We start from the raw sequence: 27,311 nt of genomic DNA on the forward strand, positions 1-27,311 counted from the left end.
ACATTAATGCTTCTTACCATAGCCGCTGGAAGTTTACAATACTTAGTGTTTCTTCTCAGCAGAAAAAAATAATGGCAAACGGAGCAATTATGACCTCAGATGACCTCAGATGATCTACCATACATTTCTTAAGATCAGTAGAAGTGATGGCTCTTCCTACTGAAGCAGTCGTTGGCTCTGAGGGGCTAGATTTCTTATGTAACAGCAGTAGTGAATTCAAAGGATCCAGCCTCCCTGGCGAAGCTTGCTTGGTAAGTAAATTGAGGTGAGGTAGTCCGGGCTGATGTGAGTGAGGCTCTGGATCTCTGCCTTGTAGCCACACTCACGCTGCTCTTCGATCTGTTCCACAAAATATAAGTTCCCGCTCGTATAATAACGCCTATAAAAGACGATTGACTACTTAACAAAATATCATGTAATCACTCAAAGAACTGTATCTACTGGGGGGTGGTATTTCAGAAGGACCACTGGGACTCTTGTTGCCTCGGTAGGGTTGCCAAAATCCTTCGTCCGTTGTCATATTTTTTAAACACTATTATGTATAAACAAATTTTCTGAGTGACTGCACAGTATTCATATTTTATATACTAAAAACACCGGACATTATCACTAGGAGTTCCAGTTTCAACCATTAGGCTCCACATATCACATTCTTACCCACAATTGGCGTGTTCCAATTAACCTTTGTACACCATTCCCACACTGATTTCCACCCACTTTACCTCACAAGTCCCACATCTGCTCACCAATCACATACCTACCCCACTTAATCACTCGGTATACTGTTTATTCCACAATCATACATCCTACCTAATAATTTGATATCTCTCTCACCCATTCTCATTGAACTACACAAATAACTCACCTGTCGGAGCCAAGATGGATTCGTGGAGAGTGAGGGGTGGGCGGCAAGGGAAGCCAGTTTGCCGTGGTCTTTGGGGCTCAGGGGTAGGAGGGCGTGGGCGGGGAGCTGGAGCGCTCGTAAGTCAGAAGGTAAGACGCCAAGCCATGATAAGTTGTTCACTGACAGCCCAGGTTCCTCGCGAGCCTGTTGTAGGGCATAACAGATAGTAAGTGGTTTACTGTATTCACCTGCACTAACAATAACACTCGTAAGGTACAATATAAACAAAAATATGAGCATCTGGAAGCACGTGTACATTAAAGGAACACTTTCATCATTAAATCCTTACATGGAAATGATTGAACTTGTACTTTTTCATCTAAATCTGTATTTGCATTGAAGTTTTTGTATAAAAATCCTAAATCTGAATCTGTGAATGAAAGTTTTAACTAAAGTAGACAAGAATGAACACGATTATTCTTATGCATTGCTGAACAGGCCTATACACCCCACCCCCTCCATCCACCCCACCCCCTTACCCCCCCATTCCTCTCTTCTCCCCCTCCCTCACCCCCAGGCTGTTCCCAATAAAGACAGAACGCTGAAATACTAGCAATCAAGTGCGATCCACCCAATTAAAGGATCCAACTGCCAATTAATATTTTTTTTTTATCAATATCTGATACTGTGGACGGCGTTGGTACCGTTACGGGATTGTTATTTAGTTTTATGTTATTATATTACATTTTACTTCAGCAATAACCTGCACTGTGTATGATGATGATGGTTCAGGTTAAATATGAAGGTTTTATTTTATCCGTTAATATCAAAAATATAATCTATGGTGTGTTGCTGTGGATGGTTAGTATAATTATTAGTTGTCTCCACCTGCTAACTACCTATATTGTTATCATGTCCTTATCTCTTATCATCACTGTCTTCTGTATCCCTGGACGTCGATCAAATAACAAATACCCTCACTACTGTTATATTCACTGTCAATCATTGGTGCAAATGTTTCTTTTATTCGCCAAAACTGAATTGAAACTACATGTAAAAAATTAACAATATTAATCTGCATACAAGCAATTCAATCTAAACTACGAGCGACAAGTTTGTATGAAAAACTCTAAACTGACACCGATATTCAATTAAAATCGATATTATACTAATTTCAACTTTAGCCAAATGATTAGTACTGACAACTAAATCAATAACCAATGACACAACGTATTTAACTGAAGCCAAACAAAATAATGATAAATGTATATAAAACCACATTAATTCCAATAGAATATGTAAACCTTGGGACCACTTTAAAAATTTTACCAGTCGTTTGAATAAAATTACAATCCCATCAGCCATAGACCGATCACATCCACCAGCCCGTAATTCTCTCCCTCCCCCATTTATTACTTAATCACGTTTGCCATTGTACAGTACAGCTTTTATTTCGTCACACAAACGACCACCCCATAAAACTACAACCTCTCCTCCTCCAGCCCACAAACGACCACATTTATACGTCGACAATCCCCCTTCCTGCATCACACAAACGACCACACTAAAGCTACAATCGTCCTCCTGCATCACAAACGACCCCACTATAAAACTACAATCCTCCTCCTGCATCACATAAACGACCACATTTATAAGCCTACAATCCCCTCCTCCTCTAAATCATAAACGACCACAATTACCACAAAAACAGCTGATATTTCGCCTACACTCGCGACTACACGGCACTCACAGCTATTATGAATATACCGTTATAAATATATCCCATTTCTCTTCCGTTCCCTTTAACGTATAATGGAATCCATTTGCTCACTTAATAGTACCAGCCACTAGTCCCTCGGTCAGGATAAAGCCAAAACACACAGCTCCACCATGACGGTCGCTTCAGGCAAAACACTTTCGCCTATGATGTGCTGAGCTGCGTGAATGGCCAGCACCGAGGTAGGCAGCGGCTGGGAAAATGGAATAATAACACGAGGGGAAAATCAAGGTGTTGGGACTGTTGGATGACGACTGCGGTGGTGGTGGTGGTGGTGGTGGTGGGTGTGGGTGTGTGTGGGTGTGGGTGTGTGTGGGTGTGTGGGTAGGGGGATGGGTGGTGACAGTGACTGTGTTTTGTGTTAACTGAATGCTCGATGGGACACGTCATGAGTGGCTGGTCAAATTACCCGAAAAAGGCATTAGATTTAAGAGGGGCTCAACCTTAAAAAGCCTCAGTTTTAATAGATCCTAGTACTAGCAGGCTCTCATAGGCACTGATCCTAATAGGCCCCAGTCCTAATAGACCCTAGTCTCCAGTCTAACCTTAACCGTATCTAACCATTCAGATAAGAGACCCGATCCTAATGGAGAGATTAGTTAGGACTGCGGCTCATGTCCCCTTCTACCCCTATGTATCCTGTAGGGGGCGTCACGAGGAAGGGGACGACACTGGGCTTGATCAGCTGCAGGATGTTGATAAGATGTTGAATCAAGATACTCGGAGGTGGTGAGATGGAGGCGGGAGGATCCTCGAGTTTGATCTTGGTTGTGATCCTCAGTTATGGGTTTAGCCTGACCTGACCCACAGCATAACAAACCCCTTATCAAATATATGTCAACCCCGTTTCCACTGTACCTTATCTTCTTCTTCTTCTTCTTCTGTTACATTTCTTATCTACATTTACCATTCCATCCCAATTTCATGTTGATTTTCTTCTCTAACCCCTATCCCCCCCCCATTCCTATCTCCATCCCATCACCATATCCACTCCAGCCCATTCCTATCCCCATCCCAACCCAATACCGTAGTCATCCCCAGCCAATCTCCATCTCCGTTGCCATCACCTTCCATCCCCACCATCAACACCTTCCTCTCCATCATTCAATCTCTACCTTCGTCTTGTTTCTCTTTCCATCAGCATCTCTATAGAGGGACTAGTGGAAACGCCGAGTCCTCAGAAAGTTACAATACGGTGTAACTCACAAGGGTAATTAAGTTATTAAGTTGAGTCAACGCTAACTCACTCCACCTCACGTGAAATGCTTTGAGTATTATGCATATATCCGCCTCGAGTTATGTTTAAAGCCACTTATGTAAAACTGTATATACGCCCAGTTACACACGTAGAACTATTTATACTGTAGTTATGATTAAAGCAACATATATACTTCTACGTACTTAAGCTTAAAGCCTCATATATACAGCTGTAATTATATCTAGTCAAAGACATTTAGATATTTATACCTCAGCTTAAACCCACGAACGCACATAAAAATGTTTTCGTTAAGCTTAAAACCGTATGTGTACAAGAATGTAGTTACACTTCAAGTTACATAGAGACAACACCTTGTAGTTAAGCTGAACCACATGCACATACAGGTAGGTAGTTAAATTTAGTCATACACAACTACTGTACTTGTGGTTAAAGAAATATTACATAAACAACACATAGCTAACATAACTACCGGCGTATACACATCAAATCATCACAAACACCAATACACATATGACTAACACAAACAAACGAACATCGACATACGCAAATTATTTCCCCATCACCATAAACATACTCTAATTATATCACCGCTTCCAATAACACCAAATATAACGTACCTAAATTTATTACAACATACACTCCTCTAGTCATATTAATGGCGGCTCCACACAGAATCCCTTTCATGTGTCACGGGACGGAAAAAGTCAGAGGAACCTGGAGAATGTCACAACGGGGGGGTGATGTGAGAAGAGGGCTGCTAGGAGGTCAAAGTTAAGGGGGAGAGGGGAGGGGGTGGAAGGCTTTGGCACACGCACACATACAGAGAGAGAGAGAGAGAGAGAGAGAGAGACCGTCTTGCCCAGGGTTTTAAGATTCTTGGGGCAACCGGTTGGTCTATTTAGGAAGAAGTCGTGAAAGAAAGGGGATAATTAGGGAATTCTACGTGGCGAGAGGTCTTGGATGGCTGTCTTTTACAAGTGTTGGTCAGTGAGGTGCGAAGAATTATGAGAGGGACGAGTAGTTGGATCAATGAAGCGAGTATTTGGAAGTGTGGATCAGTGAAGCGAGTAAGGAGAGTATTTGGTAATGTGTGAGTATTACTACGACTATTAATAATAAAACCCTTGATCTTTAACAATATATAATTAATAACAATAATTCTATACACCTCAAACACTCGGTCCTCTCCCCTACACCACATTCCTCCTGGGGAATTTAAAATGCGTCAACACGTCTCAGCGATCACCTGAAATTGAACAACTCTCTGCCACAACTGCCTACATAAGCCACAATATCTTGAGGGGCCTTGCAATTATCCCATCTCCCTGTGCTTCTATCTATCTTATTACTCTGTCTATAAAATCCTTGTCTCTCTTTCTTCCTTGCTACATATTCTCACTTTTTATCATGTTCACCTCTCACCAAGTTCTTCTCTCCTTCCTCCAATATGGTTATCAGTTATCTCTATTCCCTGTTCCTTCCCTCACCTTGTCTGCGGTGTCTCCCCCCCTCCCATTTTTTCTCTCTCAACTCCCTTCCTCCCTCCTCATCCTCCTGCCTTCGTATTCGTATGTATTTTGCAGTAATTTCCTGTGTTTATCTTCCCTCTCTCTCCCTCCCCTTCCTGCTTTTTGCCTCTCCATTACTTATTTTTCCTTCCCCTCTCCACCTACTCCTTTTCCTTCCCCTGTCCACCTACTCCTATTTACTAGTATTATTACCTTCTCCCTTGCCATTATTTTTCTCTTGCACCTCCGATATTATTATTTCTTCCTCTTTCTCTTCCTCTCTTCTTTTACTCCTCCTCTACCATTCTCTCTCTTCCTTATTGTTACTACTTCCTTTCATTCACTTTCCTCATTGATAATCCTCTTGTGCTTCATACCTCTCCTTAGCGATTACTCTCAACTCCCCTCTACCACCCAATCTTTCCCTGTATAGTCCCTTCTTCAGCAGTTTTCCTCCCTAGGGTAATGCTTCCTCGTGATGCTCTCCATATTTCATCTCTCTCGTTTACATAATTTCCTTCTGTCTCGACGCGGTAGGATTGTGGGATAAGAAGGCGTAGGGTGTCTGTCGTTCGAGTGTCTCTGTCTGTCTGCCTGTCTACACACAAATCTTACAAACTCGATAGAAATTCAGTTTTGAATAATGAAACGTAATAGAAATGTTCTTTATGGATTCTCAAAGTAAAATGTTCCATTATGCAAGAAGTCGGATGAGGATTGTATTTGAGCGGACAGTGAGTGGCCTTGTTCGATTCCCTCTGGGGTGACTAGAACAGTGAAAACGTCATAGTTAATACTTGGGATTGATGGAATTGCATTTGAAATTGGTCCAGAATATTGTTGTTCAAATTTATTGTGAACTGTAAATGATCAGTGACCTTGTATGACCTTTCTGGTTGATAAACTTTACTTTTCTCGTTGTGAACTATTGTCAATATATTTGATGTAAATGAAAACTAGTCAAAATATTGTTGTATACACTTCGTGTTCTGTTGACTTTTCTGCTTTATAACTTTTCAATCAAATATGACTAAAAAAATGTCAATATGCGCATTCATATGTATCCATAATTCTATTTTATCAAAGACATTTAATAACCAGTTGTTTCTGTCGCTGTTATAAAGAATTACTGGACTGTTTGAACACTTGAAGTCTTTTAAGTGATTTTAGTCTGGGTTGGTACATACACTAGCCACCAGCAATAGAAAACTAAATGATACAGCTATTTTTTCTGTCATTAGTGTTCAGGAATTGAGAAGATCCGTACTCTGTTGGGGTGGAGGAGGAAGACTTGCCCACTTTCAGTAGTAACTTTATCGTAAAATTGCGAGTTAACGTCTGTTTTTTTTCCTTATTTTTCCTTCCTGCTGTAAACTCCATTTTTTATCAAATTTTTCCTCCTTGTCGTCGCACTGTATTTATTTCTCTTATTTTTCATCCATTTTATGTTTCTAGTTATTTTTTCCCCCGTCTCTTCACCTACTTGTGCTTATGCTATTATTCCTTCTCTCTTGATCTATTTTTCTCTCATTTCTCCTTCCCTCTTACGTGTAGTTCTTCCCCTCTTCATCATCCTTCATTTCTACTCATTCATCCATCTTCCCTTCTTCATTTTTTTCCTCTTCTGTTTTCATTATGCTGTTCTTCCCTTTATTTGACATTCCCAACTTCCTATTCCCTTCCCCTCCCCCTATTTCTCCTCTCATATTCCCCCTATTTTGTTAACTCTCCTGCATATATCCACCTCCCTTATTCTTCTCTCTCCTTGCGTGTGTCTCCTGTTCTTCCTTCTGCATACATTTACCCCCTCCTTCATCTTCCTTTAATTATTCTCTCTCCTTGCATGGGCCTCTCCTTCCTTCCAGGCTCGCATCTCTTCCCGTTACAAAGAAAATGGGCCACACCTAACATGCCTTAACCATTAGGAATGAGCACCAAATCCCAATGTTTAGTTGGGGGAGGTCTATTAAGAAGGGGTGGGGTGGGGTGGGTGAGTGGGGTGGGGTGGGGTGGAGTGAGGTGGGGTGGCTTACTGGACTGGTCACCAAACTCTCCTCCATCCTCCCATCATCTCATCTTCCTCCCAGGTTTCTTAATTTCTTATTGGTTATTCTCTCCATTTTTATTCTCCCTCTCATCCTCTCTCAAACACCCTATGTCTCTTATTCTCACTATTCCCTTCTTCTTTTTCGACGTAAGTTCTTCATTTTTCCATATTCATTATCTTGTCTTTACATTTCACAATCTTGTCCTCTACTTTTGTATGTGTATCTACGCCACTGTCTCCCTCCCGCCATCCTTCCTCCCTCCCATAAGCTCGTACACCATTCACACACAGATACACACTCAAAACACACATACCATTACCACACCTATATTCACCTGCCCCCCCACCCACACACACATATAAAACCATCATCTGAGGAACGAGAGAAAGCAAGAAAAGAAAAGAGAGAGAAAGAGGAGAGAGGAGAGAGGAGAGAGAGGGGATGACTAGCGAGGATATAAATAGCAACCTTAAGCCTACCGACGTTGCTATTATTACTGAAAGAGCGACCGTAATCTTGAGAGGACGGCTATACGGTGTTCCTTAAAAGTTTCATGAGGCTGCTGAAGTTCTATTAGGATCTTGGAAGCTGGTGAAGATTTTGAAGGCCCTTGGAGGTTTCTCAGAGTTTGAAGGGTTTGTCGAACTTTTCTTTAAGATGTTGCTGAAGGTTTCCTGTAAGTTTGCTGGTTGTCTCTTGGAGGACGGTGAGATTATCTTAGAGGGAGTTAAGATTGCTTTAGGTTCTCTGAGGGTTCCCGGAGGATATCAGTATTATTTTGGAGTTGCAACACAATCATCGCTGCTCACATATACGCTAAACACATCATCAACAAAGCCAAAAAATAAGTCGTACCTTCAATTCATAACACAACCCTTCACTCTGAACTCACTAATGGTAAATCTCTCTGGTCATTAGCCAAGTCCTGGGATGCGAAAAAGGTAAAGATGAAAAAGTGTGGAGGGCCCCGTGAGGAGGGCGGGGTCCCTCGTGCAGTGATGGAAATTTGGACTTCTGGCTGTAAAAATTATGTACTCCCGCGAATTTCAGATATCAACTATAATTTCACTTGGGTGTAATGTCTTTGATAAAAACAGTTACTTTAAATGTAATTATTTCAAAATACTGTATCTCTAATGATTTACATTTTGGAGATTACTGAGTTTCAAAATGACGAGTTAAGGACCCTGGGAAGGAGACTCCACAAGGCCCTGCTGTTGTCTGACATATATTGTTTAATTCGACGGAGTAAACAAAATTTGGTATTGTTTAACTCCATTGCCTTAAATTTTGTCAACTACTGAGGGATGGACACGATTAAAATGACTACCTTTCAACGCCTTAATTGCTGATTATTCACTCATCTCTCTTTCACATTAAAGTTTTTATATGTTATGTATAGTGTACAAACCTATCTTGAATATATACAGTACACCCTATTCCACACAGCACGTCACAGCTCACGGGTACGTCACCAATACCTCCCTCACCAGTACAGTTCTTCACTCACCAAAGCACCAAACTTGTAGATGGCAGCTATGTGGAGGCCGTAGGGGTCGGCGTCAGTGAGGGCGAGCACAGGTACCTTCAGTTCCCTCCACAGGCGGTGCACCAGCTGGCGGGTGGATATGTCTGGGTATCCTTTCCCCTGTAATACGTCATGTGGTTAGGGGAAAAAGTGTGTAAGGGCCTACACCTAACCTACGCTCTATTAGATGTGGGCTCCAACTTTAATCATTAGGTTAGGTTAGGGCAGTTGGGAACTACAAAATTACGTACAGAGAACAGGGAATATCACTGAAAATCAATAATTATTACAGCTAACTTCACCTGTGAATTCTGACTTTACCCATAGTTCCCGCCTCATGTGCGGGACCCCAGGGATTTACCTTCGTGCAGTGAATGTGAGTAACTGACCGTAATGAGTATGGCAGGTCCGTAGGTACGATGAACCTGTGCCTCCACCAGCTTCTGGAAGGTGGCGTCCTTCTCTACCACCAGGATGTAGCGCGCATCTGACACCACCCCAGTCAGCCCCTCCACACTGTCTGGCACTAGTAAACCTGCAAGGAACACCATGGAGCTATTTACATAGTAACGGTGTAGTTCATATGACCCTCTAATAATGTATATGTGTAAGCACCTTGTTTAGTTCTCAAATCCTGACAGGCTGATGCTGTGATTTATTTCACCTTATAAAATAATATATAACATATCCATCTGTAGGTGACTGACGATGTTACCGATTTAAAAACACCAATGAGCCAGGCTGATAGATCATTATGGGAGAAGCTAACACGACTTAATACTGTAGCCTGACCTAACGTAACTTGAAACTGGGTGACAATGAGAAAGAAACACAATAGTAAATTGACGTACCCTTCTGAGACTGGCAGACGTTGACGATAGTACCGCTGTATGTGGTGTAGGTGAGTGCACCGGCGACGAGGCCCTTCCCGGTAATGGTGAGGTGGAGGCTCTCTCGGGGCACACCCAGCAGCCGTGTCAAGTCTTCGGCTGATCGGTCCATCGATGCCTGCGTTTGATAAAGCCCCACCGACTCGTAATACACGTCCCTGAAGATTATGAGCAGCAAGTCCCAAATAATGTTTAATTAGCGTGTCTCTACAAATACCAAAGATCAAGATGAGAGATTACCCCAAAATAATAGATAATAACAAAAAGAAATAATTACATGTTCTATTTAAAAGGCAAAAATGACAATGGTATACAATTAACAAGGTAAATCATTAAATATATCAGACATATATTAACCTGGAAAACACCGTAATTAAAAAGAAAAAGAATGCTATCCAAGTGTCCCAGGAGAAGGCTTAAAGAGCTTTCAGGTATTTATAATAACACCTGTCTAATTTCGCCCCGTGTTATTCATTTCTTTAAAAAAAATACAGAGGGGGCAAGAGTAGCTACACATTATCAGTGTCTCAATACCGGGAGACGTTATTACACCACCCTACTGAAAATAAAGGCAAGGCAACATTGACAAGGAAAGACCCGGAGTGAGGAGCATGCAGCTATGGTTGCTGATAAGGAAAAGGAACCTGAAGGAAGGAAGGAAGGGAAAACTTACATCAAAGGGAAGAAATCAGAGGGAAAATGATCAACAAACATGTGAGAGAGAGAGAGGAAATGGAGGAGGAAGAAGAATAGGAGGAAGAGGAAGAATAGGAGCAGGAATAGAAGGGGTAGGAAGAGGAGGAGGAGAAGGAATAAAAGGAAGGAACAGTCTGAAAAAAAACGAAAAAGGAAAACATGAAAGGGAGAAAAAAAAGAAAAGAAAGGTAAATAATAACACAGGAGGTAGGGAAATAAGAGGAAGGAAGGGGAATAAATATGAATCAGTAAGAGAGATAGCTTAAAAGTTTCTGCAATAATGGAGTGAAAACGGGGGAAACGAACATAAGTGGAGGAGGAGGGGGAAGAGGAGGATAAATATTAAAACTGATGAAGGGGAAGAGAAGAGAGAAGAGAGAATATAGAGAAACTAAACAACTCTCTCTCCTCCCTTTCTTTCTCTATCCTCCATCTTTCTCTCCTCTCTCTCTCTCTGTCTCTCTCTCTCCCTCTCTCTCTCTGCCTCCCCCCTCCCTCTCTCTCAGGGGATCTACACTAAACACAATAAAACTCTCCCCCAAAGAAAGCTCTCCCTCGGGTATACAAAATTAAACAAAATACCAAATGCTATACTGGTTCCAACGCAATGGCCAATAGGTTAACAGACCTCTAAATGCTCACACCTATTATGACTCTGTGAACTATTGTTAATCTATAAGAGAGCAAATATCACTATATACAACAATTATTACCTTATAAGGAACAATTATCACTATACAGGGACTTTTCGACCATCTTGTAGCTTCGGCATTGGAACACTTTAAAGAGGGCGTCCTTATAACTAAATTGATTAGTATAGTTGAGTTATTAATGAACCTTATTACTGTATGTTGGTCTGTAAACTGTTGGGAGACTTGAGGTGAGTTTCTTTTTTGATATGAATGATTTGTCAACTGAATTCGTCTTCAGAGGGAGGGAAGGAGGGACCTACAATACTCCTCCAACTTTCTTGGTTCAGGAACAATACGGTAGGTAATAGTAACAGACGCTTACAACACACTACACCCGTCAACAAGATCAAGAGCGACGTATGAGGGACTCCTTCAACTTTGTCTTTTACCAAATTACCAATTCAATTCGTGTCGTGGGAATGTGATCATCTGGGACCACCAACACACATCCGCCCACAGTGCTGCTCCTCGTAAATCACGCATTAATTAACACCCCTTATATGGGCTGGGTAACCTCGCCCCATCTGGGAGGGCTCAAACAGGAAATCGGATAGGTTGAAAATTCGAGACGAAATTTTACAAGTTGAAAATTTTACCAGACAAAAATTTGAAAACTGAAATTGAATAATTGTACATTTAAAATTTGACAGGTGAAATCTTATTGGTTAAAATTATACAACTTAAATTGAATTGAGATAACTAGAATCCAACTCCTTAAAGCAGTAGTATCGATTAGATTATAGCATGCTGACATTCTTTCTTGGAGGTTGACCAACATGATACTTATTTTTAATATTTCAAAAGTGTTGTGAGAGACTTGGGATTAAATGGTCATGCCAGTCAATTGTTATTAACATGGAGTTATATGCTTTATACATTGTCGATGAGGGTGTCCACCTTCCAGCTTCCTCCCTCTTGAGAGTTTGGTTGATGAATGACCAATATTAAGTGCACCTCACCTTGAAACGTCCGTGACATTTTGGTTAATGAATACCTAACTCTAAGCTCCCCGCTCCCTGAGATATCAAAGAGATTCTGGTTGGTGAGAATGCAATTTTAATCTCCCCGCCCCTTGTGACACAGTATCTAACGCATTTTTTTCCAGCGAGTGTTTCCCTTTATAAGCACTCGTTATCATCAGTTTCCCGGCCCCTAGTATCGGGTTCTCTAAGATTCATACGTTTAATTTTCTCCCCAGTCCAGTTGATTATGTGTGAACGTTATGTAACCGATTCACTCAAGCTAAGGAATGAATGTATCAGCCAAAATAGCATCAAAACTACATTGTAATTTTATCGTAACATTAAAGTGTCGTAGTAAGGGTTCAGAATAGATTGAACATCGTTGTTTTGAACTTGTGTGTGGAAGCTGAAGGACATGAAGGACTTTGGACCATCATAGGGAAAGTGAACTGGATAATCTTAAAACCCCAAATTCCCTTTACTTTATTAACAGAAACTACAGTCCGGGCACAGGTTCAGGTAAAAAATGGACGACCCCAAAGAGAAAACCGTAGATAAATAACACTCAGAATCAATGTACGTTACCGTATCATTATGCTGTTCGTAAATATTATTAATAGGTCTTAAGACAGGTGGGTGTATACAGTACTGCGTCATTTACACCGGCCATTAATGTGCCACGGGATCAATATACATTAACGTCAAGTACAGTCACCAGCATCATACCTGGAACACTGACTGGTGGGTATAGTGTAAATGTAACAGTTATTGTCATTCATTCATACAACACTATGCCTTCATTACCTTCTGGTGGCGTAGGTGCCGGAGGTGACAAGGCGGTAGGCCTGGGCGAGGGTGTGCAGTAGGTGGGTGAAGCGTCGGGTGCTGCGAGGGGCTCCCAAGCTCACCAAGGACTCCCCGCCACTCCCGCTCTTATCACTGTGGAGGTGGGGAACAGTCAACCATGGGGAAGGTAAATGTCTTAAATAATCCCACAGACAGACGGACAGACAGTATGTGTTAAGGAATAGATAGAAGTATGGACAGACGAGATGACGATACGATGGCAATTAACCTCAAGCCTCTGATACGTTTACACTGCAAGACCTCACCATGATAACACGAGTTCACACACTGACCTAACGCCCAAGAGCATAACACACACAATACTCAGACATTAACACTTAAAAATAACATCATCACTACACTATCTCATATACCTTCTTTACATCATTCACATCATTAGGTTAATTAACATAGTTTTGCAGCGCGAGATTATCAAGGAGCACAGATCAGGTACCACACCCTCCTGACACGATTTCCATATGCATACTACTACTGTATGTATCTCCAGAGTCCTGTTACAGCTGATATTGAGGCCGATGATGAATGAGCGATGAGGGAGGGGGAGGTGAGACGGTTTGAGTGATTGGCAGATGGTAGGGGAGAGGGGAGGTGGTGAGGGAGAGGGGAGAGGGATGTGTTGAGTGCTATGGAAACGAGCGAAGGTAAGGGGACTGGATAGAGGGGAATAGGAGGGGGCTGTGTTTGTTGGGAAGGAAGCGGGGAGGAAAGGGGAGGGGAAGTTTTTCGTGGTTGGGAAGAGGATGAAACGACGTGTGGCAGGGCTGTTGATGGGGAGGGGGACTTAATATGTTGGGGAGAGGGGGAGTTTAAATACATGGGGAGAGGGGGGAGTTTAAATGCTTGCGGTGACAATGACATACATACATGTAATGTTACAGTATATACAAACACACTTGGACGTTTTTACAGACATATTCCCATAAAGACTTTACACACAGACACACACACGTACATATACAAACACACATACATACACACCCACACACTGGTGGATGTGATATAATAAAAATATTGATGACGCCGCCAGCACCAATCTGTTCACCCATATCACTACTGCTGCAGCGCACCAGTACGGCTGACGGAAAAAAAAAAGGGTGGAAAACTTTTGGCAGTGAACAAACAACGAAAATAAAAACTTACGGCGGCGAAAAAATACCAACGTAGAAACTTTTGGCATAAAGAAAAAAAAAAGAATGAAGGGAAAAACAAATATACAACAGAGGGAAAAAATAAAAAATCTACAGCGATGCGGGGAAAAAAACCCCAGCTTAGCATAAGAAAAAATCCCGGAGAAAGATGACAGAATAATGCTCTTCAGGTCACACACTGGCGGGATAACGTATATGTGTGTTTTAAAGTCACCCTGAAGAGACCCTATATAACCACTCATGGGTACTGATTCAACGGTGTGGGAGGAGGAGACTCGATTACACTATATCCAAGACGGTAAAGCCCTACTAGACAACACGACCGACACCAAAACATAAGTCTTATCTGTCTCTAAATTTTAAGACTTCACTAATCGAATCATCGGGAAGGTTGGTACAGATGAGTAATGAATTTCCTACAAAGACCTACAGTACAGCAGGTGTGTCGAGAAGCAGCACGTAATTAAGGTCTGTTTTGGGAAATATATGATTGCTACAGAAAATCACCCAACTTTCCTTTTAGTAAGTTATTAATGTTTTAAGAAATTGGGTTTAATGTGTGCTAAAGGAAGAACAACAGGACGCTGATTTAACTGAATCGTTGTTAGCTTATATGACGAATTTACTGAAAAAAAAATACTTCGGCTGTCTCTGGTGTTTGGTTACAAGAGCTCAAGCCAGTACAGCGGTGAAATAGTATTAAAAAAAATATATTTGTTTTTAGACAGGGAAGCAAATAGACCCACACACGGAACCTTTATTCCATTTTCCTTTTTTCATGTTATTCAGCACAGTTTATATTTCCCTGATTAATTTTAGCTCCCACCACAGTACTCGGTTCCAATATTTGCTGCTCCATTTGTTATTAGTGTGCTGTTGGCTCCATTCATTGTTGGAATTTTTGTTGTCGGGATTTTGTGGTGATGTTTGGTGATGCCGTTTATACTCTCTTCCGTGTGGAGTGTTTTTCGTTGGTAATGTTTTCATGTAGTTCGGAAAAGTTGATATTTTTAAGTCAAGTTAAATGATAAATATACATCATAGTTTTAAGCTTAGTGTTCAACTTTTCCTGATCTTGTAAATCACTCATTACTTTACGTTGAATAAGCGGGGAACAATATCAGTGCAGTTAGAGGGCTAAAAGCAGGTCTTGTGTTCTGTCAAATCAGTCAATGTGACTGATCTGTTGCAGCTCCAATGACAATACAATGTAATGTGGTACAAGCATTTCCCCGAAGGTATGCGTAACACTCAATACCATGCAATAAGGGACAGGAGATCCCCTGATGTCAGCACCAGACTCAATGTCAACAGGCATAGTAGTCTCTGGTCTATTGACAAGGTTACCGTGTCAATACTGGTGAGTCTCAAACCCAGCTGACGCTCGCCACATGGACAAGAGTAAGTAAACAAAACCTTGGGTTCATGAATACACCCTGGTTTGTATCCCAGTTGAAAGTCAGAGCTGTTTTAATGAATCATATTGTTACTAACATCTTCAATATTGAAGTCTCGTGAGCTGGGATGATGAACCAACAATATGGTGTTGTGAAGCATTTCATCCGTTTCGTTAGCTTAAATTTATGGCTTTGCTCTTTATTTCATTTGTCAGTTCTGCAAGTTTGAAACACAGATACGAAGTCAATTACAGGACCAGTTATTATTTTTTCTTATTAATAAAGGATTACAGTGTTAGGACAGAATATATGTGTTAGACCTAAAACAAAAGAAGGTAAAGTATGCAAAACACATAACACTAGTGTACGTAATGGATACATGCAGTGAACAAAGAGCAGGTAACCCAAAAATGCATGAGCTCACACAACTAAGTTAAAAAATATCTGAAACACTTGTCATATTTCATAAACAAACTAGACATTAGTGTTCTTAAATAAGGGTTTCTGTGGCAGGCATGTCCAGGGTCTTCACCACGAATGAAAATGAATTAATGCAAGTAGAGCGGCGTATGACTGTTCATTAAATAGTAGCGATATTTTGTTTTATTCCTTCATCTCCCCAACAAGGATCTCTCTGCAGACATGTATGAGTCACTATCCAGAGGCGAGTGTTCAAGTGCTGTTACCGTCATTATTAAGAATAATGTATTAATTGTGTACAATGTGTTGGTGAAGTACAGGTGTAGTGAACTAATTTAACACGTACCTGCGAGGAGGACGGGGCACCCTGAGGACAGGAGGTTCTCCGACGCTGATGCTAGCCACCACGTCTTCCACGATACGCTCACATCCGCCCAGCATCTCTCTGCCATAACAGGGGAAACATTTATTAATATATAGCCATATATCTAAGTTTGTTCTGATATACTGAGCATCTACTAAATAAATTATTTCCGAAAACTGTGATAAATTTAACTTAGCTTGGTTATCACCAACATATCAAGATATATTTTCATGAAGTTTAATACACATATTTTATCTCAACTCAAACTAATAACACTTACTAACATATACACTTATCATCAGCCACCAATACTAAATATATACCGACATAAAACATTGATCACACACACTGTTTTCATTTCATGTTGGTGAAATTACTTATGCAACCTGTGAGAACCTTACTAGTTTACGCTAAAACATTTATACTGCTGCTGAATATTATAAAATATATATATTTTAAAGTATTCCAGACTTTGTTATCCTTGCCAGAATTTAAAAAAAGCTTCAACATAACACGGAAAATCCATTCCAACCCTTTATTCAGGAACAGCAGCGCATTCACAGGTTTAACTGTATTGACCTTAACATCATCACAGTAAGAAAAACTCCCTAAAGCACAAAAGACGTATAAACAAAACTCTACATTAACCTATTGTTATTCTCAAGTCAAACCTCCTTGTGTGACCTGCTCGGGAAACCTTCCTCTTAATATTCTAATATTTTATCATTAATCACTATAGCCTATAAGCATTTACATTAATATTAATAATAACTATAGGCAACTTTTTTCACCGTAATTTATTTTCTGACCGACAAGGTTTGTTTTTCTTTCACCTTTAATAAAACTCTGATGTGAAGCGAACAGTCAGAGCTTCTAATTTAATACTCTCATTAAGCAGTTAACATGTGGTATTTTTATGTGTGTGATAAAACAGCTATTCGTTCACCTTAACAAAACTCTGTTGTGAACCGCCAAATATTAAAAAGTACTCTCAATAACCTGTTACCCATAACTATTATCATCAATTGGTATTCACTGGAAAGTTGTCTGCAAAAGATTGAACAGTATGTTATTGCACAGTATTGTTGATAACTTTTCAATCAAATGCAAGCTTCCAATACCACCTATTATTAAACCTTTAAATATGTTGTTGATTACATGTTCCGGCGGTGTTAACGACCAGGGGTCTTTAAGTACCGTTTAAGCCATAAATTCTACTCCAGAGAACTAACACAAAAATATGAAGAGGCTTTGTCTTAATTTCAAGGCATCTAAATAAAAAATGTACAAACTCATGATGCTGTTTTACATAACGAGGCTTTACTATGCTCTAATGTTTAAGTCACTATAATAAAGCATTAACCTCAACAATGGACGTTGATGAGAAATTACACAACTCTTAAACTTCTTTCGGGAGACAATATACAAATCAGAGCACCATCCTGATATCTGAGTGTTGGTGACCACAGTCCTCAACTCTAAAATGTCCTCGGGCTTTATTTACTAATCCTCAGAGGTTTTGTATCTCTCTGGGGACTCAGTTATTAATTTTATTGATCCATCTCAGTCTCTGCCTTTCCCCTGGCCCTCCTACTCTCGACTCTGCCCAAGTGAACACATTCTCGTTATTTTACATTCATGTTTCATAAAACCTTCAATCACGTATCCATCACTATGTCATATTTATGTTTACAGTTCTAAACTAAATGAAAATGTCAGGGTTCGCGTGATATTACCTCCGTCGGCAAATAATTCAACTCTGCATCAGTCATTACCAGGTTCAATAAAGGTTTCAATAAAACTTAAGAGTATCATTATATCCCTTATACAGAAAACAGGCACAAGCAATAATGATATCCTAGTTATAAGAGGAGAGTTCTTGCTGAAATTTGAATAACAACTTCCAAATATGTTGTTCAGATATGTGAAATATATATCATCAACATATACCGTATATAGCCTGCACAGTACAGCCATTGCTCATCATACACATACATAAACACAGAGGCTCCATATTGATAATTCAAAAACATACTCGTGCATTGTATTTTTGTACCGATTTAACAATGATTTCAGCAATGCAATTATCCTTATTTAATAATCATAATTAATGAATCAAATTTCACGTCCATTACTGATCAGTTTAAATTAATATACATTTTTTTGTGTGATTTATTTTAGATATTGTATTCAGTTACTTATTTTGACTAATATTCTCACATTCCTTCACTTATCATTCTTATAATTGTTATTGAAGTCCCCCCTCTTGCTGGCTCGCTATCAAAACAATGTTGGGTGGTCAGTGTGTGTGTGTGTGTGTGTGTGTGTGTGTGTGTGTGTGTGTGTGTGTGTGTGTGTGTGTGTGTGTGTGTGTGTGTGTGTGTGTGTGTGTGTGTGTGTGTGTGTGTGTGTAAGGCCTGGGATGTAACCTAAAATATGCAGACAGGGAGAGCAGCCTAGTTCATGATCATAACAGGAGGGGATGAGGGTTAAGTATGATGCAGGGATGGTGGATGGTGGATGTTATCAGTGGATGGAGGGATTGATGGGGGGGGGGAGGAGGAGAGAACTATTCAATCACTATTTCTAATTACATGATAAATGATTGGCATGCATCACACTTCTTTAATTCCTGAAAAAGTGAAAAATGTTGAAATGAACAAAATCATCTCGCACCTCCATAATCCCACATGAACCTGTATACATCTATAATATTGTATATGCAACAACTGTGGGGTTAAGTTTACAATCAATAAGCTGAAAACTGTGCATCAGTTGATTACCCACAGTGAGCACCCACATGGAAAGTATTACATATGACCTATAAAATAACAAAGATTAAAACAATATTTTTTTTTCTGAAATTCATCTAGCTACTTCATATTGCCACATACACACGTCAATGTATGTATGCAATATATGCGGCAGTTTCCAGATAAATTTACTGAAGGTGATTATACAAAGTTACGAACAAACGGTTAGTTAATAAGTTGGGAAAAGTTGGTTATAATTTGTCATGTTGTTCGGCAGAAATTAGCTGGTGAGACCAACACTCCATGCACAAAGTTAAACACTCAGTAATCACTTTCCAATACGCGAAGCTTGATGATTACAAGCATTACTAAGGCCGCATCTGACACGTAAACATTAGTCTGGTTCCTGAGTCTCAAAGATTAGTACCATACAATAAAATATTCCTCGTGTACTAGTATTGTGTTTGCCATCATTCTATACACCGCGTGGAGGCACTGTTAGGCTACTATCAATAACACTACCTTCCACACTCCAATAAAGCCCCGGTAGCGCCCCAATTGTTTCTAAAAATATGAATACCTCGATACCCTCCCTGACCTTTCACCTCCCCCTTCCTATTGACAAGGACACTGTACCCCCCTGTAGTCTCTTTGGTCAAGAACTATTTTCTTAAGGATCCAGCGAAGCTATTTGGAAAAGTGATGGCAGTGAAGATATGCGGTATTTGATAATTGTACAATCAACTTTTTTAAGTGATATCTGAGATTTTCGACTCCCACCTCTTCCTTCCACATTCGAAATTTCGTTTCTATATCTATCTTACTCTTCCATCTTCTCCTACCCTGACCTGACCATAGTTCACAAGCCTCTCCTCTCCTCACAGCCCCTCTAGTACCTCGTATCTTGCCACTCTCCTTCCTTCCCTCCCCTTCAAGGCCATCTCGACCTTTGATGGGCCCGTATCTATCCTCTGGAAACGGGTTCAAAGGCCAGTTGTTCGGCGACGCTTGTTTACAAATCGGTGCAATACAAACAACCTCCAAATGAAACAACAAACTCTTCAATTACCATACCAAACGTGTTGGTGTTGTTATAAGTTATTACTGTGGTTGAACTACAAAGGGTTTAAGAGCGTCCATTAATACACTAGACAGCATGATTTAAATATTAAGAGCTCTACCTCTCCGGTTAACCAAACGAACTCTACTTACGTTTGTTTAATGTTACACTGAGCATGTAGGGGAGGTTCACTCCGAGGTATGAAGCTACTCTCCCTTCTCGTAAATGATCAGCAAGTCTAATTCTCGCAACGTCTAGTGTTTCCTGCTAACCGAACCTTTACAAAAAGAACTTAGACCTAAAATAAAGACTTGTTCTTAAATATGTAGAGAAACCTTATTTTTTTTCTACCCAGGAAGGCAGTCGATAAAAAGATGACTTTCTTCAACATAAAAGTAAATTTATGTTTTTCTCGTTACCCCATTTTCTTTGAGCTGGGCCAACTCAATGTAATCAAGGCTATCTTATCGTAACTGGACTGGACACCGTCAACAATACTAAGCGTGTGTTATGTAAGGAGCCCTACTGTGACCTCCTCTGTGTCCTCACTGACTTGGCCAAGCGGAACTGTTGATATAAGATCAAATGAACGTCATTCCCCTCTTGCCTGGGATCCCCTTCTTTATAGCCACTAGCCTCTGAAATTTGTAACTCGCAGTTATGCAGCGAAAACTGCAGCGACCAAAGGTTTCCCCTTCTTTCCTGAACCAAATGTGTGTGGTATGTAAATAAACACAACAATTACGATAACGTAGCGACAAAGGGAATTCTAAGGCTCCTCCTCCTGTAGGGACCAAAGTTAAGCTTAACTCTACATACGGGAAGTTGGTGCCCCACTTCTAGTTGACTTCATACAATTATGACGTAACCTGTAGTTCACATGGCTTAAGTAATGAGAAATTTTTAAAGTAAAATTACCTACGAAAAATCACCATTAAAAACACTAGTGCAGTATCACACCTTTCGCTCATAGTTATCCTGCACAGTATATCAGATTAAAACGGGTTTTATAATTACAAAAATTGCTTTCGATTGGGCCCACCGGCGTTTATTACCCAATCCATACCTATCACTATATCATTAATTTAGATCTGCACAGTTAGAGCTTGCTGCCATAATTGGTTACTGTGTAAACACATGTTCAATGTACACAAGCTAATTATACCTGACTGGCTCTCAATCAAAAAGTGATCGGTACAACACCACACACACTGCTGCTCTCTTCACAATCTATTCTACGTACAGATTCTTAAAGGCTCGTACAATATAATATGTTTCTCGTAACAAATGATGTAACACTGCACCTCACTGGATGTTACAACTAAAACCCCAAACTAAGATAAAAAAAATACAAATTACAGTGACACCCCATTACGTCCACTTTGTACCAGTTAGGAGACAAAGTTAACTAGACAACGAAATTACGAGTATATTCTTTAAGTTAATTTTGTTTGGTGAAAAGTGAACACATGCAGTTCTGATAGAATACCAGTGTAATTTTGAAGCTAGTTTGAGTTCGTATACTAGTGATTGTTGAATTAATCCATTTAGTTGTATCCCTATATTTAGTTACCAGGAATTTTCACCCTAAGATCCTTTAAGAGTCTGGCTCCCGGGTCCTGCTTCACTAAATGTTCTCTTTGTACGTGTAAGAGACGCTTATATAAATTTAAACCCATATAAATGACTTCTCTTAAATTCGGGGCACTTTTCAATTGTGTTTGCACTGCACTAATAGGCCATCCCGGTAACAAATGGGATGAGATCTTAACATGGAAAATTGCATGTAATTGGAGGAAGCCTCACTCCCTACAGGTAACAGTTACTCCTCTCTAATGGTCACGACAACCTTTCCCTAGCCTTTTACTTTCATTGCTATTTTTTTCGCAGAGCAGTGACGTAACTAGTTAAAAATTGCTAAATGTAAATACCAAATATTATTGTAAGGCATTGCTAAAGAATTGTGGAGGATTATAGCATATATCATTTCCCTGCATACAATACAAACTTAATTCAATTCAATGTGTCCCGTGGGTTTTAAATAGTCACGCCGTAGCCTCGTACTATTTCAAAACCGTGTTCGCTCCAAGATTACGTGAAAGAATAGAAACCTTTCGTGAAGAACTATTTACCCAAAAATTTCCAGTGCATAGAAAGATAAACAATAATATTAACATACCAGTAGACCGGACGCAAGTAATGATATACATAAAAGTGTTCTTAATGTTTGTCCAGCAGCTTTACGCGCCTTGACGTGAGCGGTATTGTTTTTACCGTTATTTACCTGCTAATATCCTCCCAGTTCATCATTGCCATTGCAGTTTGGTTATATTCCTCGCCCTCCCGAAGAATAATCATGCGTAACTTCTCAATTTCACACCAGAATTCTTCATTGACTGCCATTCTGCACCACGGGGAGATCAGAGTGACAATGTCGGTCAGGTGAAGCAGACGACGCGCGGAAAACAACGATTCAAATATCTACAAAAGAAAATTAATTATTTAATATATAATCTTTATTAGCATATATATACAAATCTAATATGTGTGATAATCAATCATATATTTGTTTAATATTATGCCTCTTAATATGTACATCTTTAGTGAATAATGATACACAGTTTTTTTTCGAGAATCGCAACGATGTCAACACAACCAAGGAGCTTTAATTAAATCTCTCCAACACCGCCACATTTAAACCTCTGTAGAGCCAATCCGTGAAATATTAGTTACATTAATTACTGGAAGGGTGATTATTCTTTATATTGAACTGCTTTAAAAGAATTAAAACTTTTATGTAGTTTCTTGGAAAATATTAATAACAACGGAAATAAATGTTTAATAACTATATACACTAAGATATAAGGAGGGCACAGATCGAGTATCAAGGGTCATGAAGATACTGTTCCGGCTCTATTAAATTATCTGTTTAAATAAATTATCGAGGCTGAAACGAATTCTCTAAAAATTACATACTTAAATTTAATAAAACTGTTATATTGATCGGTATAAGATGAAACGGATGAATTTGGGGCACACATTTTTCAGTTACTCTGTTGATTTGGTTATTTAGAACCAAAAATCACTAGTAGGTGAAGGCATGGTCAGTAATTTAGTTATGAATTTAAAGTGAGTTGACCTTACCCAACACATCTACAGCTATTAACTTCAAAATATAAATCAGCATCAGACCTTTTGCTGGACACCAGACCGATACACTATTACACTATGCTCGCCATTTTGGACAATTAACAGCTTAACGGAGGAGTGAAACAGAACCTCCCAGGACCATTTGTGGCCTTATATGTATTATGTATTATGCAAATTACATCGTGCATTCTTTATTTGATGAAACCAATTAAACCTGTAAACAGTTAATGGTAATGGAAGCACTGTATGTAGTGGAGTCTACAAGCCGACTCTACACTATGCTGTATTGACAACGTAACCTGATGAATATAATACACGGTGTGATGTGTTGTTTAATTACCTCAACTTAGGTTTAATTACATATGACATTGGTTTAATTACATACTACAGAGGTTAAATAACATATGACATAAATGGTAATTACTGATTGGTTTATATTATACCTTTGAGAGACTTCATTTGAGAGTAACAATAAAACCTATTTTTCGTTGAGGCCACCACGGCGGTGTCCACCCCTGCTAAAAAAGACAAAAATCTTACCTTCTGTTTCTATTGGCAGCTGGCACGATAATATTTTATGGAGTATCGATTAAAAGAATGCCCTGAAATATTCTGATTGCTACGGAGACAAAAGGAAAACTTTGTATTTTATCTGGGCAACAAATTGTTTCTCTCGCTGGACAATTTCTGGTATTCACCTTTATTTTTGCCTCTTAAAAATGTAAAGAAAATTGCATCACAAGATAAAAACCATCTAACTGTCTCTCTATATCTGTCTTTACTTCTCTTTACGTGTTCATATCTTTTGGACTTTATATCTATCCATATATTTTTGTAATATATATAGACAGTATCTATATAGATGTAATACGTATATATATGTTACTACTACTACAAATAATAATAATAATAATAATAATAATAATAACAGGAAAGTAGTTCAGTACCAGTCCCATGATTCAAGCGTGGGCCTACACCCCCCAACCCTCCTCACGATCAAGTTCAACTCGTCTCCCTCTGCGGGAATGTGGTGTAGAGCGTGGTTGAGTCCCCCGTGTTCTCTAATGTTTCACTAGGGACTATTCCACACACTAACTGCCCATCAATCTAAAACTTTCACCCAAGTCTGATTTTTTGGAGGGAGATTTCGCTCGCTGGTCCCGCGGCCGGAGTCATGGGTAAGAATTCTTAAAGATTCCTGGGCTAAATTACTCCACCTTATTTGTAGTTGTTAAGACATCATTTTTGGCTGAAGGTATGACGCAAGTATAACAACAACAAATGACGTTAAGAATACACAGAAACTCTACCATATTTTGTTGAGTTGTCTTTCCACTGAGTAACAGCAAAGTACAGTTTCCACGTTACAGACTAACTCATTATACTGATTTATTTTCCTGAATACAGTATTTTATATAATTAGGTAAAAAGCAAAAATTTCATTACAAAAGAGATATAAAACTAAACTTGAAATGTCACTGGAACGAAAAGTGGGATTTGATAAAATAATGTTGAGTATTTTGGAGTTAAGCAGCCATCTGAAAATGCACTATCAGTTGGCAGTGTTTGTATACCATGTCACAGCTGCATTCATGTGACCTCAGTAAGTCCTGCCACTAGTAAAAGGTAAATAATCAGTCGGCTGTCAACCTCAAACGTGAGATATCAAACACATCAACGTTTTAACAGAAATTGTTAATTAAAGTATAACTCTCAAGGTAATTGGCTCAATTTATGAACAAATGTATTTACGAAATGACTAAGTTATTTTATCGTTTTTATAGTGGTTTTATCGTCTCTTTTGCCCATAACATATGATCTCCCTCAGCTGTTGGTGATAAGCGAGAACTGGTGGCTGACCTGTTGTTGTTGTGATCCATGAGTCCTTCACTGCCTACCTAGTACACTATGCCTCTTCCCGACTTGCTTTACTATCCCTTTTACCAGCCTTGACACCACTCTGATAACCTTGCCTTCCCTTGACCAGCCTTGACAACCCACCCTTATCACCTCCCTTGACACCTATCAGCCAGCCTTGACACCACTGCCAACCTCGCCTGCTCTTGACCAGCCTTGACACCCCCTCAGCCAGTCATGACACTCCTCTACTAACTTTGTTGCTCACATTGTTTACTTTGCCCTCGTGCTAGCGGCTGGACTTTGATCCCTCTCAACCTTCCTAGAAGCGCGAGGGTCGGCTACCTATTGGAGCGCCGGCCTTCCTAGCCCATGTTTGACCTTCGTCTTCGTTGCCGCGTCTCAGTGTTGATTAATTAAAAAGTTCCTCCTCGACTTTGAAGTCATATTCTGCACTCTCTTTGTCCTCCTCACAATCGCCCGCCAGGGTAACGAGATTGGATACCTGCTTCATAATGCGAAGACCTTTTTTTAAATCTACCTTTAAGAAATTGAGGAAAGTTTCTCTTACCGAGTTCATTTTCGTCTTTAAGAGAAAGTTACTACTTATAAAGTTTTCTAGATGGTTTTCTATTACCGAGAAGACTGTCCGAACCAGAAATAAGTTCTCTAAAAAGTTTTTCAGATTTTTTTATTACAGGGGAACTGTAAGAACAAAATATAAGTTTTCTAACTGACAATAGTCGAATATTAGTCCACTCTCCGAGTTTAAACCAAAGTTATGATATCAACGGCACATGGAAAGACAACTCAAGCTACTTACTAAGAGGTTCTTAACAACATTGGGATGTACAGTACCAACGTTGTTTGTGTGACAGACAACATCAGCAAGTGACTATACTGCACAGTATTATCCCTCTAGTCTTGTCTAGTATGACGGCCATCAACATTCAGTGGACTCGTCACTTGTAAAGTATCGTAAGTTGTATCAATAAACTTTTCGTCAAAACTTTTCACCAATTAAAGTTTTTTGCACCTTTAGTATCTTCTTCGACGAACTGAAAGTCTCAAATTGAAATACATTTTCCTGGTAACGACTCACTTGTTTTACCAGCAGCGTCCACGAAGTTTTCCTATTCCAGCTCTTTTCTCATGTAGTGTGAGATGAACAATGATTCCTGTCACCAGATGTCACCTCTCTTATCGGACACCTCAAGTCAAAACATTCTATCCTGAGGGTTTCGTCATGATGTTACCCTCGTGTTCACTGTACCTGCAAACCAAGATGACACGTTAGATGTTTACGATTATTTTATCATATACACACATGATCAAAAAGTATATACAGTAAATGGTAAAATAAACAAATACCAAAGCATATTCAATTATTCTCTAAGGAATATCATGACCACTGGGTATATAGACAGACAGGGAGGCGAGCGACACACGATGCTAATGGGCGCTATTCCATCACATTAGCTCAGGGGGCCAATAAAAGGTCACTGAGCTTCATTATTTAATACCATCCAAGGTTTGATGTGCCATTCGACCTAAATCACACAGTCTGACACCCTCCATCACAGTCTGACACCCTCCATCACAGTCTGACACCCTCCATCACACACAGTCTGACACCCTCCATCACACACAGTCTGACACCCTCCATCACAGTCTGACACCCTCCATCACACACAGTCTGACACCCTCCATCACAGTCTGACACCCTCCATCACACATAGTCTGACACCCTCCATCACAGTCTTACACCCTCCATCACAGTCTGACACCCTCCATCACATTGTCACAGTGAGTCGGACATAATGAGATCCAACACCCAGAAAGAGGCATTCCCGTATCTGACTCTTTGGCACCTCAATAAGACAACACACTCTTCCACCTCCTCTTCCTCCAATGCAACACTCCCTTTCCACCTCTTCCTCCTGCCCCTCACACCCATCCACCTCTTCCTCCTGCCCCTCACACCCATCCACCTCTTCCTTCAACCCCCACACAACCTTCCACCTTCAGTTCTTCCCAGACACTGGACTTGGACACACACACACACACACACAAATTTCAATGTAAATAAACGAATTGAATTACCCGCCATCACTGCACACCCTTACAGGAC

General features: G+C 39.9%; 1 protein-coding gene across 1 annotated transcript; it reads right to left on the minus strand.

Annotated features, from left to right (window-relative positions):
* Positions 1 to 216: 216 nt before the first annotated feature.
* On the minus strand, positions 217 to 22,576 carry LOC121860886 (meiotic recombination protein SPO11-like). The gene is made up of 8 exons (XM_042358250.1): positions 22,458 to 22,576; positions 16,343 to 16,441; positions 12,969 to 13,103; positions 9,776 to 9,972; positions 9,314 to 9,459; positions 8,911 to 9,044; positions 866 to 998; positions 217 to 339 (listed from the first exon to the last, which is right to left on the minus strand). The coding sequence occupies exons 1-8, from the start codon at positions 22,574 to 22,576 to the stop codon at positions 217 to 219; spliced, it is 1,086 nt and encodes a 361-aa protein (XP_042214184.1).
* Positions 22,577 to 27,311: the final 4,735 nt, after the last annotated feature.

Source organism: Homarus americanus, unplaced genomic scaffold (genome assembly GCF_018991925.1).
Source record: "Homarus americanus isolate GMGI-L3 unplaced genomic scaffold, GMGI_Hamer_2.0 scaffold52806, whole genome shotgun sequence".
NCBI lineage: Eukaryota > Metazoa > Arthropoda > Malacostraca > Decapoda > Nephropidae > Homarus > Homarus americanus.